This window comes from Otolemur garnettii, unplaced genomic scaffold (assembly GCF_000181295.1).
Source record: "Otolemur garnettii isolate 467f Iridium unplaced genomic scaffold, OtoGar3 scaffold00004, whole genome shotgun sequence".
Classification (NCBI taxonomy): Eukaryota; Metazoa; Chordata; class Mammalia; order Primates; family Galagidae; genus Otolemur; species Otolemur garnettii.
In genome coordinates this window covers 47101877-47121614 of record NW_003852399.1, presented here as the reverse complement: position 1 = coordinate 47121614, position 19738 = coordinate 47101877, and the positions used below count along the sequence as shown (strand labels likewise).

At 36.3% G+C, this 19738-nt stretch overlaps 1 protein-coding gene across 1 annotated transcript in view; it reads right to left on the bottom strand.

Moving 5' to 3' along the window:
• Positions 1-13256: 13256 nt before the first annotated feature.
• PEX2 (peroxisomal biogenesis factor 2) overlaps positions 13257-19738 on the bottom strand; it is an 18420-nt gene continuing 11938 nt past the window's right edge. Inside the window, exons 2-3 of the mRNA XM_023517893.1 lie at positions 16145-16254; positions 13257-14200 (exon numbers count right to left, since the gene is read on the bottom strand). Of these exons, the coding sequence (XP_023373661.1) occupies positions 13266-14200; positions 16145-16226 (1017 nt within the window). The 5' untranslated portion in view covers positions 16227-16254 and the 3' untranslated portion in view covers positions 13257-13265. The remainder of the gene's footprint in view (positions 14201-16144; positions 16255-19738) is intronic.

The window sequence follows — 19738 nt, the reverse complement described above, 5'->3', positions numbered from 1 at the left end:
TTTTCTTCTCTTTGGTGGAGGTGGGGTACTGTCCCTGCACAGGCTGGCAAAGAGCTGCAGACATCAAGGGAACCACCCAAACAAGCACCCCAAGAGGTTGGAGGTTTTTAAGGTGTGGGTCAAAGTACTCTATACCTTTATTACTCCTGTCTCCCTCTTTTTGTGCCTCTCTTCTTTTTGTCAATATTCCATTTTGCTCACCCCTTCTCCTTTCTCTTTTTTATAAATCTTTTTTCACTTCTTGCTCTTCAATCTTCTCATCCATTTAGTCCTGTACCAAAAGGACTCATAGAAGCCTTAGGCCAGAGGCATGGTAACTTAGGGAGCAAGAGGAAGTGAAAGGAAAATTAGGGCAAGGAAACAGACAAATGAAAACATTCATGAGAAAGAATCACCAGAAAAATCCTAGCGACATCAAAAACCAGTTGGAGCAACCCCCCAAGGGACCATGAGGTAGCTTCTACAGAAGATTCCACTTATAAAAAAATGTTAGATATTTCAGAAGGGGAATTTAAAATATGGATGATAAAAACAATGAAGGAAATTGCTAAGAAAGTGGAAAATAACTAAAAGGAAATCCAAAAATAGAATCAAATCAAATGATATGAAGAATATAGAAAGGATATAGAAGAGCTTAAGGAACTGAATCAGTCAATTAGGAAACTTAAAGATGTAGTAGAAAGTATCAATAACAGATTAGATCATGCAGAAGAAAGAATCTCAGAGGTAGAGGACAAAGCTTTTGAGCTAACTCAGATAGTTAAAGATGCAGGAAAAAAGTAAGAAAGCAGAATGTTCACTGACAGAATTATGGGACTTTATGAAGTATTCAAATATATGAGTTGTAGGTATCCCAGAGGGGAAGAAGCAGTCCCCAGAGGAATGGAAACCATACTAAAGAATATTACAAATGAAAATTTCCCAACTATCACCAAAGATTCTGACACACTCCTTTCAGAGGGATATCAGACCCCAGATCATCTCAACTCAAATAGAGGTTCTCCAAGACACATTGGGATAAATATGTCCAAAGTCAAGATAAAAGAAAAGATTCTATAAGCCGCCAGAAGTAAGCATCAATTGACATACTTGGGCAAATCAATCAGGGTGACTACAGACTTCCCAAATTAAACTTTTCAAGACAAAGGTCATCTATCATTAATCTACTTAAACAAAACAATTTCCAGCCCAGAATTCTACATCCTGCTAAGCTAAGCTTTAAAATTGACAGAGAAATCAAATTTTTATTGATATGCAAATACTGATGAAGTTTGCCACAATAAGACCCGCTCTATGGGAAATAACTTCAACCTGTTCTACACACTGACCATCACAATGGACCACCAGCAAAGTAAGCACCCAGAAACAAAAGAACAAAACCTAGCTTCCACAGTGATGCAAAAGATGAAACTAAGCAATGGACTTTCACAAAATAAGATGACTAGAATGTCACCACACTTACCAATTCTCTCAATAAATTTTAATAGTTTGAATTCCCCACTGAAGAGGCACAGACTGCCTGATTGGATAAAAAAAAACACAAGTCATCAATTTGCTGTCTTCAGGAAATACACTTAGACTCAAGGACAAATTAAAACTCAGAGTTAAGGGATAGAAGACAATTTTTTAGGCAAACAGAATTCAGAAAAAAAGAGGAGTTGCAATCTTATTTTCAGATATAAGTGGATTTAAAACAACTAAAGTCAAAAAAGACAAAGATGGACACTTCATATTGGTAGAGGGAAAAATACAAAAAGAAGACATTTCAATTCTAAATATTTATGTACCCAACTTAAATGCTCCCAGATTCCTGAAACAGACCTTAATTAGTCCAAACATTATGATATCCCATAACACCATAAAAAGACTTTAACACTCCTCTTACAGAGCTGGACAGATCCTCTAAACAGAAACTAAACAAAGATACAAGAGACTTAAATACAACCCTAGAACAGCTGTGCTTGATAGGCGTATATAGAATACTCCATCTCAAAGCTAAAGAGTATATGTTCTTCTCATTGGCCCACAGAACATTCTCCAAAATTGATCATATACTAGGACACAAAACAAACATCAACACAATCAAAAGAACTGAAATTTTACCTTGTATCTTCTCAGACTACAAGGCAGTAAAGGTAGAACTGAACTCCAACAAAAACATTCAACCCAACACAAAGGCATGTACATTAAACAACCTTATGCTGAATGATAGTTGGGCACAGGAAGAGATAAAACAGGAAATCTTTAACTTCCTTTAGCATAACAACAATGAAGACACAGGTTACCAAAACCTGTGGGATACAGCAAAAGCAGCCCGACAGAAAAATTTATCGCTTTAGATGCCTACATCCAAAAAACAGAAAGAGAGCACAACTCACAAACCATCTTAGGGAATTGGAGAAAGAAGAACAATCCAATCCTAAATCCAGAAGAAGAAAAGAAATATCAAAAATTAAATCAGATTAATGAAATTGAAAACAAAGGAATCATTCAGAAAATTAATGAAATAAAAAGTTGGATTTCTTAATAAAATGGATAAACTTTTGGCCAGACTAACTAGACACAGAAAAGTAAAATCTCTAGTAACCTCAAGCAGAAATGATAATACGGAAATCATACCAGATTCCACAGAGACACATGAGATTATCTCTGACTACTACAAGAAACTCTATGCCCAAAAATATGACAATGTGAAGAAAATGGATCAACATTTGAAATCACACCCTCTCCCTAGACTTAGCTAGGAAGAAACAGATATCCTGAACAGACCAATTTCAAGCACTGAGTTCAAAGAAACAATAAAAAAAAAAATCTCCAAACAAAAGAATGCCATGGTCCAGAAGGCTTCACACCAGAATTCTATTAAACCTTCAAAGAAAAGCTTATATCCACACTGAAGAAATTATTCCAAAAAATTGAGAAGGAACAAATCTTCCCCAACATGTTCTATAAAACCAAAGTTTACCCTGTTACCAAAACCAGGAAATGACCTAACTAAAAAGGAGAACTTCAGACCAATTTCACTAATGAATATAAATGCAAAAATGCTCAACAAAATTCTAGCCAATAGACTATAACTTCTCATTAAAAAAGTCATATGTCATGATCAAGTAGGTTTCATCCCAGGGATGCAAGGCTGGTTTAACATAAGCAAATCCATAAACATAATTTACTATATCAACAGAAGCAAAATGAACACCATGTGATCCTCTCAATAGATGCAAGAAAAAGCATTTAATAAAGTTCAACATCCTTTTTTAATTAAAACTCTGAAGAATATAGGCATAGGTGGCACATTTCTTAAATTTATTGAAGCCATCTACGAAAGACCCACAGCTAATATTTTACTGAATGGAGTAAAACTGAAAGCTTTTCCTCTTAGAACTGGAATCAGACAAGGTTGTCCTCTATTTCCACTATTATTCAACATAGTGCTAGAAATTCTAGCTAAACAATGAGGCAAGAGAAGGAAATAAAGGGCATCCAAATGGGAGCAGAGGAGGTCAAACTCTCCCTCATTGCTGGTGATATGATCTTATACTTAGTGAACCTCAAAGACTCAACCACAAGACTCCTGGAAACTATCAAAAAATACAGTAATGTCTCAGGATATAAAATCAATGTCCACAAGTCAGTAGCCTTTGCATATGCCAATAAAAGCTAGGATGAGAAACAAAGGACACAATCCTCTTTGCAGTAGCTTCAAAGAAAATGAAATATCTAGAAATATACCCAACAAAACAGGTGAAGGACTTCTATAAAGAATATTATGAAACCAAAGGAAAGAAATAGCAGAAGATATTAACAAATGGAATAACAGACTATGCTCATAGCTAGGAAGAATCAACATTGTTAAAATGTCTATGCTTCCCAAAGCAACATACAGATTCAGTGCCATCCCCATTAAAATACCAACATCATACTTTCAAGACCTGGAAAAAAGAATTCTTTGTTTTCTACTTAACTAGAAAACATTCCATAGAGGTAAGGCAATTTTTAGAAATAAAAACAAAACTGGGGGCATTAGCCTACTGTAGAGACTTTAGGCTGTACTACAAGGTCATAGTGATCAAAACAGCATGGTACTGGCACAAAAATAGAGACACAGACCTCTGGAACCAAATAGAAAAGCATAAGATGAAACTAGCATCTTATATTCACCTAATCTTTGACAAACCAAACAAGAACATATACTGGGGGAAAGACTTCCTCTTCAATTCCTATTCAAGAACTGGATATCCCCATGTAAAAGACTGAAATTGGACCCACACCTTTCCCCACTCACAAAAATTGATTCCAGATGGATAAAAGATCTAAATCTAAGGCATGAAATGATAAAAATCCTCAAAAAAAGTATGAGGAAAACACTTGAAGATATCAGTTTGAGGAAAGACTTTATGAAGAAGACTTCCATAGCAATTCCCACAAAATAAACAAATGGGACTTAATGAAACTCAATAGTTTCTATACAGCTAAGGAGACAACAACCAAAGTAAATTGACAACCCACACAATCGGAAAGGATATTTGCATATTATGAATTGGACAAAAGCTTGATAACTAGGATCTATAGAGAACTCAAATAAAAAGAGCCAACAATCCCTTATGTAACTGGGCAAGAGACATGAATAGAACCTTCTCTGAAGAAGACAGACAAATGGCTAACAGGCATATGAAAAAAAGCTTATTGTCCTTAATTATAAGAGAAATGCAAACCAAAACCATCCGGAGATATCCCTAACCCCAGTGAGAATGTCCCACGTCAGAAAATCCCAAACCTGCAGATGCTGGCCTGGATGTGGAGAGAAGGGAACACTTCTACATTGCTGGTGGGACTGAAAACTAATACAACCTTCTTGGAAGGACATATGGAGAATCCTCAAAAAACTCAAACTAGACCTCCCATTTGATCCTGCAATCCCACTACTGGGCATCTACCCAGAAGAAAAAAAAATTCAAATCCTTTTGTCATAAGGACATTTGTACTAGACTGTTTATCACAGCTCAATTTACAATCATCAAAATGTGGAAACAGACTAAATGCCCACCAACCCAGGAATTGATTAACAAGTTGTGTATATGTATACCTTGGAATACTACTCAGTCCTTAAAAAAAGGTGGAGACTTTACATCTTTTGTATTAAACTGGATAGAAGCGGAATACATTCTTCTTAGTAAAGCATCACAAGAATGGAAAAACAAGAATCTTATATACTTCATTCTGATAATGAGAACAATTGATGACCTAGTACACATTGGGATGTAGGGGAAGGGGGTGTGCAGGGAGAAAGAAGGAGGGGGTCGGGAGTCATGAGTTATGACATACCTCTTGGGATGGATTACTCTTATAAGAGGGACTTTACCTAAAAATGCAATCAGTGCAGCCTGGTTCTTTACCTAACAAATGCAATCAGTGTAACCTTCAGAAAATCCCCAACAATAAAAAGAAGGAAAAAGAAAAAAAGAAATACTACTTTCCACCAATGATGGAATTCCAGGGACGGCGGTAGATCACAGGGAGATACTCATACCTCAAAGGAAGATATTTATTAACTCTAAAACAGACTTGAAGATCTCTTTCATAAGAATGGCCCTGCTGAGACAAACCTATGGGCATTACTTATGTAACTCATTAAAGGAAATATGTAGGTAACCACAGCTTCCATGGAAGGCAGAGAAGTAAATAAGGACCAGCTTCAGAACTGATTGGTTATCCTGCAAAAATCTCACTTCACCTTTGCAATACTTTGTGTAAGTAGTAATATTAGTTATCAGGCTTGCTTTTGATTTAAACTCTCAATCCAATGATTGAAGTGTTCTACAAAAGGCTAGACTTTAATTTCCTAAGGCTTTTGGGAGACATTAATCTTTTCCTTGTCAGTATTTCTGAGAAATTTTTATTTATCATATATGGCTTTAGACCATCTACAGCTCTCTCCTCTTTCCCAACTTATCTTCATTATATTTTATAATTGAATGATCATTTCCAATTTCTCAACTTTGAAACACTGGAAAAGACCAATCTCAAGTACTGGCGAAGGTAGTTTCCCTAAGGATAATTCTCAGGAGTCCCATTGTTAACAGAAAGGGGAATGTTTCCTGAGTTTCCTTTAGCCCTCAACCTGCCTCCCTCACTTTGGGTTGCAAAGAGTGAAAATAAGCATTAGAAGAAAATAATTTGGGAAATTACTGGGAGTAGGTTTGGAAAAAATGTTGTTTCTCTTAATATTACTGCTTTAGCCCGGGGGAATGTTATTGTTTTCAAATATCAAGGAATCTGTTGGTTTTGAACTTTCTACCGGTTATCCATCTGTATGTGGAATTAACATACAAAGAAGAATGATTTCTTAATTTTTAAAAAATAAAACAGATGAGACAGTGAATGATATTCAATCCCATTGAAGAGACTAAGTACAGACCTTTAAAAAGGTCCTTACATTCCTTGCATTGGGATTGTGTAACATGGTTCTACAATTCAGGGGGACTAAAATTACAGAACATCTGCAGTGAAATTGGTTTTCTGTGGAAAACTGATGAATCACTTACTGCCAATGACTAGAAGGAAAAGCACTTGTTTATGCCCTTATGTAATGAATTTTTATGAGGTGAAGTTTGCTGTTTATAAAAAATACTCTTTATGCTGCTGTAGATGTAAAATAATAGAATTCAGAATTCAGAGCAATGCATTACTACAAAGACAGTCACCAGCAGAATATTATCTGCTTACAAAACAAGACTATTACTTCTATAATGGAATTAAAAAAAAACACACCTCATCTACCCAGTTGGATTGTAGAAGAAAAAGAGACATAGCTGAAATTGACAGTTCCAAAATTGCATGTATTTTCAAAGAAAAGTTATTAATTTTCTTATTGTGTTCCTGAATTCCAACTATGTTTTTCCTTAAAGCAAGAAGGCCACAGAACATTTTAAATAAAAAATGGCACTTCTACAATGTACTACAAAGACAAACTCAGGTGCTGAGTCCTCTATACCATAATAGACATACATACCGAAATCTCCCTACAATACTATATGTGGCTCTGTCCAGTATTTGTGAGGGGTTCAACGATCAAACTCCAAACTCTTTTGGTTTCTTTCAACATTTACAGAGCATTTTGCCAGTCTGTTCTGGGCTGTGGTATCAGAGTGAGAAACAAGAGAGACAACCTCTGTCCTCACTTAAGTGGGTCTTGTTTTGCTGGTTGAGAGGGTCATCCAGTCAAAAGCAGGAGACATTCTACGAGGTTCAAGGGACACTAAGAAATAAAGCTTGCAATATTGAATGGGGGTCCTTTGTTCTCAGAGAATTTATTTGCCCTTTATATTTGGTCTGGAGCTAAATATTGTTAATGCAATTAATTATAATTTGCATTATTAGGAAAGAATTATAGTATTTTATAATTTTTATTCAATAAAAAGGAACTCTTCCAAATTGATGTGCATTTAGCACAGTGGTTCTCAACCTGTGGGTCACAACCCCTTTGGGGGTTGAATGACCCTTTCACGGGGGTTGCCTAAATACATCCTGCATATCAGATATTTACATTACAATTCATAACAGCAGCAAAATTAGTTATGAAGTAGCAACGAAAATAATTTTATAGTTGGAGGTCACCACAACGTGAAGAACTGTATTAAAGGGTCACAGCATTAGGAAGGTTGAGAACCACTGATTTAGAATAGCTGCTCTTAGGAAATGGTGTTCCCTGAGTGCATAGTCAGATTTGCTTACCACATAACCATCCTGGATACTTCAAAGCACAGTACATTCTCCAGCTCCACTAATTCAGAATTGTGACTAAAGTTTCAGCTTAAATTCCAGTTTTCATTACCTCTTATTGGCAACCAAACTATAACGATATCTTAGAATTGTCAGCATTTTTGTGTCCAAATCTGGAAGGAATACAAAATTCTAGGTCAGAATCTGTGCCTTGATTCTTTGTTGAGGAAATATAGTCATTTCACAGAATGAGGCAATGGATAATGTTTAATATTTATGTCAATTGCTCTGATCTGGCATGTCAGACACAGATATTTTAAAGTAAACTATATTTATAAATACTAATACTTATTTACAAATAAGTATTTATGAATATTATTCAAATTCAAATATTATTCAAATACTAGTATCTTTTGTCTAAATTCTAAGTGATTTAAAACATGCACATGTTGTATGAAGATATTTAATATATAATTTAAGATGTATGAAAGTCTGATGTATGAACAGTTCAGACTTTTTAATCAGTTGTGGCTGGCTATACAGGTAGGCTTTACTTTAATGTAAAAATTGATACTTTAGCAATTTAGAATCTTATATCCCAAATTCTCTTAGGTATTCAAAAGACTTGTTTACTACCTGTTCAGATGTTGAACCTTTGAATTGAACTGAAACAAAGTTGGCCATGAGATTGGAAAAAATAACTTGTTTTGGTCCCATTAAAAAGTATTACATGCTCATTGTAGAAAGTTTAAGACATATAGAAAAGTATAAAGAAGAAAATAAAAAAGAATTACTAAGAGGTGTTGATTGTAAGACCCATGTGCCTGTTATCTCATCATTGAGGCTTGATTTACTTTAGTATCCTACATCCTTCATTTTAATATCATACTGTGAACACTTTTCCATGTAGAATTATTAATTTTGCATTTTATTTCCACATTGTTGAGCATTTATATTGTTTCACATCTCTACTATAAATAGTGCTACAATAAATACCTTTTCAATAAATCTGTATCCATTCCTTCAGATAGATTCTTGAGTTCAATGGATATTTTTTTAAAATTCAACATCCACCTGATTTTGAAAATCAGTATTACTTCAGTAAAGAGATTTGTTTTATTGGTTTTGGAGTCTGGCAAAGGTACAAGTTGAACCCGTTAACGAGAATAAGTTACTCTATTGCTAATAACAAGGAAAATGAACTACCTATAAAGTATCATACTTTTGGATATCCTGGCCACAGAAGTCAGTTGGCTAACCCTTATTTGACTAGGTATAGTTGCTAGAATAACAACTCAATTCAGGAGTTGGTGAAGGTCATTATATACCTTCCTGGTACTTATTTTTTTTTTTGTTTGTTTGTTTGCTTTTTACATTCTAAAGCTATAAAATTTTTTTTTGAAAACACAGGAAATAAGAGACTACCTAGGCTCGGCGCCTATAGCTCAACCGGCTAAGGCGCCAGCCACGTACACCTAAGGTGGCGGGTTGGAATCCCCAGCCCGGACCCGCCAAAACAACAATGACGGCTGCAACCAAAAAATAGCCGGGCGTTGTGGCGGGCGCCTGTGGTCCCAGCAACTTGGGAGGCGGAGGCAGGAGACTCGCTTGAGCCCAGGAGTTGGAGGTTGCTGTGAGCTGTAATGCCACGGCACTCTGCCCAGGGGGACAGCTGAAAATATGAAGGCATATTCTGTCTTGTTTTGTGATGTACATACTCTTTGAAGGAATAAAGAAGACATAAAAGGAAAACACTTGCTAATTTATTTGTGGGCATGAATATAAACATATACTATATAATCATTTTAGCCACAAACAACTATGGATCATCAGGTCTATAGACTGTACGGCCAATTGGTTTGGCTAAAAAGTATGTGCAGAATTTTTCTGTTGATGAAAATCTCTCTTCTTAATACAGTAACACTTTACTGAGTGTTGCTAGGAAAAATAGCTTTATGGTAAAAGCGTATGTTTCAAGTAAATTAAGATTTTGCTTTTAGATGTCAACACATTTTGAATGCTTTCTCAAATATAGCAATACTAATATCCCTTCCTTCTTAACCAAATTATACAGAATATGAGGTAGATCTTATTGATACAAGGCCATTTTTTAAAATCACAATTACTATTCACAACTGGTACTCGGACCCTGTATGTCCCTACTCTAAATGTTATTAATTTTATAGTCATTTTGTTAAAGATTTTTTCCTTGATACTAACCTGTCCACTACAGCTTGCCATTATAAACAAGTCTGCTTTTTACCAGTTTTCCTCCTCACTTTTGTTATTTTTAATCTGTTGGTAAAAGTTTATTAGAATTTTATTCAAAATAAAGCAGCCTCTAACTGGGGACTTGAGGAACTGACTGACCATGAGTAGAGCTTTGGTCCATGGAATCTATGAAAATAGTTTTCTTCAGGGGTTGTTTGCTTCTGGATTCCTAACCATTTTGGACAGTGACACTGTTGAAATAACAGTGATGGATCACACTGTTTCTAATAGCCTTTGACCTGGTTTTCTTGTTTTTACTTCTACATCTCCACAAAGTATCCAGAGTAATTCCTTCAAAATGTTAATTTGATCATATTTCTCTTAAGAAAATCTTCCTGTGGCCTGCTTATACTTGGAATAAAACCAAGTATTCCCCCAACCCCTTTGGCCTACATGGGCTTACATGACCTGGTCCAGGGCCCATTGCCTCACTCACTTCACTTGTCATTTCTCTTCTTCTTGTTCACTGGGACTTCTTATTGTTCCTCAATGAGGGAAGACTCTCTTGTCTCAGAGGTTGAATACTTGCATTTCTTTATCCTCAGAGTCTTCCTTCATTTCCTTCAGGCCTCTTTTCAAATTTCACCTCCTCAGAGAGGCCTCCATGAGCATGCAATTCAATGTAGTATCCCTGGTGACTATTTCCTTAAGCTGTTTTATTTTCCTCAGAGTACATGTGTTTACTCTCTATCACCCCTCAAAGAATGTAAACTCCACTGACAGCAGTTTCGCTTACTCATGAATATATTCTTTGAGTATAGATGAAAGATGTCTGCAGGGTTCAACAAATAATTTTTGAGAGAATGATTTAAGTTAAAGTCCATTACAATCCTACAAGGTAGACATTATTGAATGCCCATTTTATAGGTGAACAAATCCAATTTTAAAGAAGTAAAATAACTTACCCCAAACCCAAAGTTGCTAACTACTAAAAGCAGGTGAGTTTAAAGCAAGAGAGTAGGACATATTTTGTGTTAGCTCTGATTGGTATCTTAATAATTTAGAAATGACCACTGAAGACACCTGGGTATTTTAAATATATGAGTAGCAAAACTGATTTGAAAACAAAGTGTATGAGAGAGAGAAAATGCCACTATTTAAGTTTTTAGTTTCCCATGGAAGAACACTGGCAATTGATGTTTAGGTTCTTGAGACTGAAATGGAAATATATCACATAGCTAAGAGAGTTTTCTCAAACTTTGAGACATGAGGCTGCTGGGGAGTAGAAACAGTTGCACTGGCATTAGAGAAACTCTCTGGCAGTGCTCAGGGACTGAATGGGGTTCCTGGGACTGTCATAGCAACTTGCCCAAAGGTCTAGAATCTGCAATGAGGCAGATCTCAAGAGACACTTTGGTTTGTCAGTCAGTTACAAATTGAATATCACCTACCATTAGTGTGGGTCCAAGTGTCCCATAAGCAAGACAAACAAAAAAGGGGAAACTATGCAGAAAAAAAAATTGATGGGGTAAAGCCTAAGATATGCCACCCAGCCCCTCCTTTAAGAATGGACTTGTTGCTCAGCTGTGGAGAGTGTGGTCAGCAGATGCCTTCAGCTGTGAGCTTCTTCAGGGTCTGCTTCCGCTGAGAGCTCCTGTGCTTGAGGTCACACTCTTACCAGAGCAGCCGACATACAGGCACTGAAAAACGGCCTGTTTACTTTGCCCCCTCTAGGATGTTTTGACAGAAAATACTGGCTCCAGAGCTCCCTCTGGGTTGCCCAATTGCATATTCATTGTACCAATTTTGCTAATAAGAAATGTGCAATAAAATGACAAAAATGAAATGTCTGAATATTGTGATCTCTGCTAAAAACAATTATAAGAAAACTTTTGAAGTTTTAAAATTTTCAACAATATAGAATTTTTGAAGTTTTCTAAAGTAATGTTTCAAAATTAGAGGGAAAAAAGGGCAAACTTTTAAAGATATGGAATACTTTTACCTTTCAAAATACAAAATTCTTTGGGTATCTTATTCTAAATTGAACCTAAATTAAACTTATAATCCATTTAATGTAGAATGTAAACTCCTAAAGGGAACTGTTTTATTCACCGTTCTATCCCTAGTTGCTACATCAATGCCCTAAGTGCTTGACGAATTAGAGGGAAACAGAAAAATGAGCTGGCAGCGTATTTCTGCCTAATAATTTTATTTTCCTAGCAAGATGTTTATTACATAAGACCTGCATTTTAAAAAACATTCTTGTTAAAACTTGAGACAAATCAATGTTCAGGCTAATTCCATACCACTTTAAGAATTAAAAAAATATGTATGTTACATATTGACACTGTGATTTTACCTGTGTAATAATCAGTTGAAAGTAAATAGCACAGCCTTTGTTAGCCTATGGTTAAATTTAATGCTGTGTGAACTATTTCAACTTTTTTTTTTTTTTAATCAAAGTCTAATATATCCTATCTTGTATTTTGGTTTATTGTCAAAGCACAAAAATTGAGAAGTGGTTTAAAAATAAGTATTATTATTTTGCTGAAGTAACTTAAACATTCCAAATATTTCTCATATTACTGTTATGTAGCAAAAGGTTCTTTTATGAGCCTTTAAGTGAAAAATGCAAAGAAATGGAGTGAACTATACAGAATTACTTTGGTATGTATTGCTTTACTATTACTGCGCTGCACACCTCAATGTTTCATGAAACTATTAATATACTTGCTGAGAATGTAAGTTCTGAATCAAAGGCTACAGAAAGAGACCTGTGTACAGTGTTTTTCGTATTATCCTTAGTTGCTCCCAGGCTTTACTTCTAAACTGCCTTAAGCAATTTTTACTTTCTACACATAAGAAGTCAATTGTGAAGGAATATGACAACTGAGGACCAAACCCCTTAAAAAATGAGCATAAGAAAAAAAGCATAAAATCACAACTGAGAACAGAAGATAGTAGCTGAGAAGCACATGCCTTATAAAGAACATCTAAATGGTAAACTTAGGATGACTAATATTAAGGATTTATTTTATTTTATTTTTTGAGACAGAACCTCATTTTTTCACACTCGGTACAGTGCCATGACATCACAATTCACAGCAACCTCAACCTCTTGGGCTCAAGCAATTCTCTTGCCTCAGCTTCCCAAGCAGCTGGCACTATAGGCGCCCACCACAATGCCTGGTAGCTATTTTTAGAGACAAGGCATTGCTCTGGCTCAGGCTGGTCTCAAACCTGTGAGTTTAGGTAATCCACCTGCCTTGGCCTCCCAGAGAATATTAAGGATTAAACATGATATTTTTCCTTAGAGGGAACAATTTTAGTATCTAAAGAGCATTTACTTCTGACATCTCAATCCCTGATTTCAGTGGCTGCAGACTGTGCACCTCTGTGCCACACTTAGGACAAGCAAAGTACATGTCAAATAAGAAACTACTCTTAACACAGTAATAACAGAAGATATGCTCACATCCGATGGTATGAGGCATGGTGGGCCACTCTCCACATAGAGCACATTCTTTGCCACTGGTGATTAATGTATCATCATTATTTGGAGCACCAGTAAGAGGGATACACCATGAAGATAATCTGGCTTTTAACTTTTGGATGTTGATAAGTGGTAAGAGAAAAATCAGAAACTCAGCAAAACCATGCCAGAGAAGTTCCCTATTCATATACTCAAAGCCAACTTCACGAATGTTCTGAGGCTTAGAGAATACAGAATGAATGCCTAGGAGACGTTCTGTCAAAGTTGCAAACTTTCCCTTTTGAAGGAAAATCAAAAAATTAATTAAACCACCTAATTTCGAAAGTCCAACCATGAAATTTACACACTGCTTGATTTTTCCAAATGATGCTAAATGACGGTTTCGAAACAAATCATAGCATCGCTCTTCTAACCACCTCCCACCAACTGTACAAACAGCATACCAGATCTTTTGATTTTTACTTGGTGGCTGATACCTCAGGTTAGGGGAAAAATCATTTTTGTACTGAATATTCAAAACTGACTGTCCCACAGTAGCATTTTTGGAGTAGATGGTGAATCTCCACAAGAAAAGCCACAAGAGAGCTTTCACTTCTGGTTCAAAGCAGGCTAACAGGCCTGGCTTAAATCCATGAAAGCACTGAGTGAACTGGGACCAAACGAGCTGCTCCAGGGCCTTGTTTAGTTCCAGCGCATCCAGCTGACTGACTCTCAGGACTCTGTCTGGACTCTTCGTGTTCTCTTTTCTAGAAGCCATATCTTCTCTTAAGGTTTCTAGGAAAAAAGTACAATTATGGATTATCATCAAACTACTGCAATCTTTTATTACCCTTCTCAACTACGTTTGGAAAATTATAATAGGTAAATTGCACAAGACACATAGGAAATGGGCCTTTCAGTAGCTGAAAAATAGTATGGTGAACTGCTACTTCTTTCTCGGAACTTCTGTCTCTCTTCTCTCTTTTTCCGTTCTTTCTTCCCCCACCTTTTTCTTTTCCATTTTTTTCTGTTTTTATTCTTGCCCCACCTTATACAAGGAATAACAACTTTAAAAAAACCCAACAAACCCAAATGCTCATAACCTATTTCCACAAACATACTTTTAAGTAACATTCCTTGATCAGGTATTCTAGTAGGGAGAAACTAGAATTCTAAAACAGTAAGAAGGCTGATAAAAGCAGGACTAATGGAGAAATATAAGTGTAACAAATACAATGAACTACCCCAGAACACTGCAGTAGATGTGTACATCAAACCTCAGTTTGATTTCTAGCACTTCTATTTACTCAATGGGTATATTTTTCAAAATGTCACTTACTCTTCCTCAAATAAATTCTGTATTTATAAAGGAAGTTAGAAAAATAAATGAACAATATACATATATTATTATATCACATAGTGCAGAAAATACTAAGTCTTAGCATGAAGCACCAAAAATGCAGAAATGCCTTTTATAAGGTGCTAAAAATATACACATCATACAGTGCTTCAGGAAGAAAACTGATATAAAATTTGTCTTATAATAATTTCATAAATATACTAAGGAAACAAATTAAGGGAAAAAAATCTTAAATTAAACATAAAAAGCTAATTAATGGTTAGCCAGCTATGATTAATATACATTAAATGCCTATTATGTGCAAGCACATGCAGTTAAAACACCGAGTAATTGCTATAGTTGATTATATAGACCAGTTTAGATCTGTTAAATTTTACTAATGAACCGGCAAATCCAACTCAGGAAGAATCATGCTTAAGTTTAGTTTCTAAAATGGACCTTCTGTATGATCTCACTTCTATGTGGAATCTAAAAAAGTTGAACTCATATAAGAAAAGAATAAAACAGCAGTTGCTAGACGATTAGGGTGTACTAGAAACGGAGAGATTCTAGTCAAAAGATACAAATTTTCAGATCTAAATTCAGGGGGCTAACTTAACTTTTTATTTGAAATCTGCTAACAGATCTCAAGTGTCCTCACCATTAGCCCCTACGCACACATAGTAAACAACTAGGTAACTAACTACAGGTGGTGATGAATGTATTAATTAATTTGATCATGGTATTCATTTCACCCTGTATATACATAGGAAATCATCTATAATGCATATTTTGAATATGCAATTTTTGTTTGTTAAATTCTACCTCAATAAAACTGGGGAAAAACATAAAAAATTAAAATGGGCCCTCAAACACACCAATCTTGATCGTCATCTCTATACCTTAAAAGGCACAACACAGCAACAGAGTAGGTGTGGCTCCAGCTGAAGCTCACTGGCACTGGCTGGCTACGTGACCTCAGATGGCCATGTGACCTCTGACAAGTCATTTCACTTGATCTCTGCCTTGGCTCTCCACTTAGAAAACAAAGGGCTGGAGACAAACTGACTTTCAAAGTTCGTTCAAATTCTATTACTTCAAGATTTTTACTAAATAGACAGTAAACGCAATTTGCTAGAAAGTAAAGAACTGAAAAGTGCATCCTAAAATAAACTTGTGCTTTTTGAAATTGGGAATACCTGTGACAAAAGATGATATTTTAAAATTACCTATGGATCCTAGACGACTTACTGGCAAAGACTGCATGTTCATCAAGTTCAAGTACAGGAAACAAAAATGACCACTAATAGATAGTTTGCTATTACTTTCCTCTCCGACCAGATATACTGCTGCAACGCTTCTCACCCACAGATGCCAGCCACCTTCTGAGGACACTGTACCTTTTAGTCCTTCTTGATGCTCCCCCAGGACCTGACAGTCTACAGCAATGGCAGTAGGAATTTTTGCTCCAAGTTCTTCCATGAAATCCTTGCCTCATACTTGCCAGGAGCTACAGAAAAAAAAAAAAAGAAAAAGAAAAAGTTTAGAAAGAGAGTTCCTTTCTTCACTATTAATCTAATCCATTGCCAAAGACTGTTAATTCTTTGTCCAAAATATGTTTCTAATCCATTTATCACTACCTAGCCCCCATAAGCCTTTTCCTAAATTGTGGCTGCTCTCCTTCATCCCTACTCCATCTAACTGGCTTAGCTCACTTCTGCCTCCTTCAGTGCACCCCTACACTATAGCCACTCCAGAACACAGACCTGCCCAAACATACTCCCAGCTTGCTCTCCTTTCGAAGGCATCACTATCTAGTCAAAAAGTGCCACCTTCTCTTGTTCACCGGTAGACTGTACTGCCTGCTCCCTTTGCATGTAACAACATATCCCCATTCTTCAACTGAAAAACCCATACTAAATTTTTAAGTACTGGCTCAGGTAACACTTCCTCAGACTCTCCAAATTTGGTTAGCTGCCTCCATTCGAGTTGTTCCCTTAGCACTGTATTATTTTCCTGCCTAGGTCTCTATGTACTGTACATAAACTACTTTTTAACTGTCTGCTTCCTCCACTCGAGAATTAGCACTGTTATAAAGATTATTCAGTCATCACTATAGAACCGTAACAATGATCACAGTTCCCGGTACACAGAAGGTATTCTCTAAGTACTAAGTGGTGAATGGACAAATGAAGAGGATGAAGGATGAAAGTGTGAGACATGTGAAGGTTAGAAAATTTAAATTCCCATCCATTAACTTTTAAAACTATTTGAAATTACCATACCCAGAATACTGACTTACTTCAATGTGTTTACTGCTTATCTGTTATTTACCAGTTAATGCATTACAGCCAGTAATATTAAGGTACAACAGACAGTCTCGACCCTTGTGTAGCTGATAGTTATATTCTACTGGGGAAGGAGGAGGAGGAAAGTAACGGTGTGCTGGGTTATAGAAAATAGGTAATTGCAATAAATGTGTTCAGTGATACATGAGGCAAAATTCAGGGCACTATGCTCTCATCTACAGTCAGAAGGTCAGAGAAGGCTTTATTCACAGTGTCATCCTGATAAAAGAAGGTAAAACTGCTACTTCAAGTTGAGGATGGCAGCAGGTGCCAAGAACTGGAGGTCCTTGACAAGAAAAGACCTTGACAATGCCACAGACAAGAAATGAGGCTGGAAAGGAAAGTGCGAGGCAGATCACAAAGAACCTAAACCCAAGTTGAGGAGGCGGCACTTTATTATCAAGAATGCAACAGGGAGCCGTTTTACAGTTGTAAGCAAAGGACCAATCAGGGTTGTACTTCCCATTGCTTGTTCTGGTGCTCCTGACTTAGAGGCTGAGGCATAGAGACCAGTTAAGAGGTTGTTAAAGTGATGCAGGAAGAAACTAATGATAATTTAAATTAGAAAAGTGGAGAGGAGAGAAGTGGAGAGGAGAGAAAAAGCTATCTTTGAAAGCTATGAAGTGATAGAACTGACACTATGTGGTGAGAAATAAGCCAAACATAACTGACTTAAGGAACTGGGTGACAGCGATCCAGGTATCTCAAACAGAAAATATATAAGGCAACACAGGTCAGAAAAGAAAGGTAATAAATACATGCAACCTTAGAGACTAGAGGCTCCAACAAGACATCTAAATGGAAAAGTTCAGTAGGCAGGTAAGTGAATATGGGACAGAAAATCTGGGTGGAGATGTTAGAAGTCTGATGCCTCCCTGGTAAGACTAATCTGTTTTAAATTTACTTGGTTTACTTAAATGCTGTAATCAGGAAAGCAGTGATTTAAACAAAATGGGTAGGTCTTGTCTATGTATAACACATTCAACTTTATAACAAGACAATCTTACAGTTTTTTACTGATACACAGATATATGCACCTAAGATAAAAGATACATATACTCTTGGCCTTTTAATCATCCTATGCTGTGACTTTCAACATCATAGTCCTATGCTCTCACTGTTCCTCTAGCCTAGAGGTTTTCAAATTTGAGGGTTCATGAGAATCACTTAAAAATATAGATATACCTCAAGATAGTATGGATTAGGTTCCATACCACTGCAATTAAGTGAATATTGCAAAAAAGTCACACAGTAACATTTCTGTTACTTCCCAGTGCATGTGAAAGTTATGTTTACATTGTATTACAGTGTATTGGTGTGTAATAGCATGATGTCTTAAAAAGGGGGTACACACTTTAATTAAAAATATTGTATTGTTAAAAATGCTAATGATCATATGAGCCTTCAGTAAAGAGTAATCTTTTTGCTGGTTCAAGGTCTTGCCTAGATGTTGATGGCTCCTGACTGATCAGGGTCATGTTTGCTGAAGGCTGGGGTAGCTATGGCAATTCCTTAAAATAAGACAGTAACATGGTCTTCCGCACTGACTGACTCTTTCGTGAAAGGTTCCTCTGTAGCACGTAATGCTGATGAACAGCATTTTACCCACAGAATTTCTTTCAAAATCGAGAGTCAATCTCCCAAATCCTGCTACTTATCAACTAAGTTTATGTAACATTCTATATCAGTGGTTCTCAATCTTCCTAATGCTGCAGCCCTTTAATACAGTTACTGGGGGTTGTGACCCCCAGGTTGAGAACTGCTGTTCTCTATCTTTTGTTGTGATTTCAACAAGGATCACAGCATCTTCACCAGAAGATTTCATCCCAGAAACCACTTTATATGCTCATCCCTAACAAGCAACTCTTTGTCCATTCAAGTTTTATCATGACATTGCAGCAATTCAGTCAAATCTTCAAATTCCAGTTCTAATTCTAGTTCTTTTGCTATTTATATCACATCTGCATTTAATTCTTCCAGTGAAGTCTTGAACACCTAAAAGTCATCTATTTAGGGTTGGGATCAACTTCTCCAAACTTCTGTTCATGTTGGTATTTTGACCCACTAGTAAGAATCATCAATATTCTTAGTGTCATGTAGAATGGTGAATCCTTTCAATTTACTCTCCTCAGATGCATCAGAGAAATTACTATCTAAAGCAGCCACAGCCTTATGAACTCTTATTTTTTAGACTTCCAAGTCAAAATTCCTCCTTGATCCATTGGCTGCAGAATACATATTGTGTTAGTAGGCATGAAAACACTTGATCTCTTTGTACATCTCCATCAGAGCTCTTGGGTGACTGGAGCAGTACTATTTTGAAAGAAATCTTTTTCTCTAAGCAGTAGATCTCAATAATGGGCTTAAAATATTCAGTAAATCATCCTGTAAACACATGTGCTGATATCTAGGCTTTGCTGTTCCTTTGTAAAGCAAAGGCGGAGTGTATTTCGCATAATTCTAAAGGGCTCTAGGATGGTTTGATTGGTAAATGACCACTGGCTTCAACCTAATGTTGCCAGCTGTATTAGACCCTAACAAGAGAGTCAGGTTGTTTTTTGAAACACTGAAGACAGGCATTTACTTCTCCTCTTTAGCTGTGAAAGTCTTAGATGGTATCTTTTTCCAGTAGAAGGCTCTTTTGTC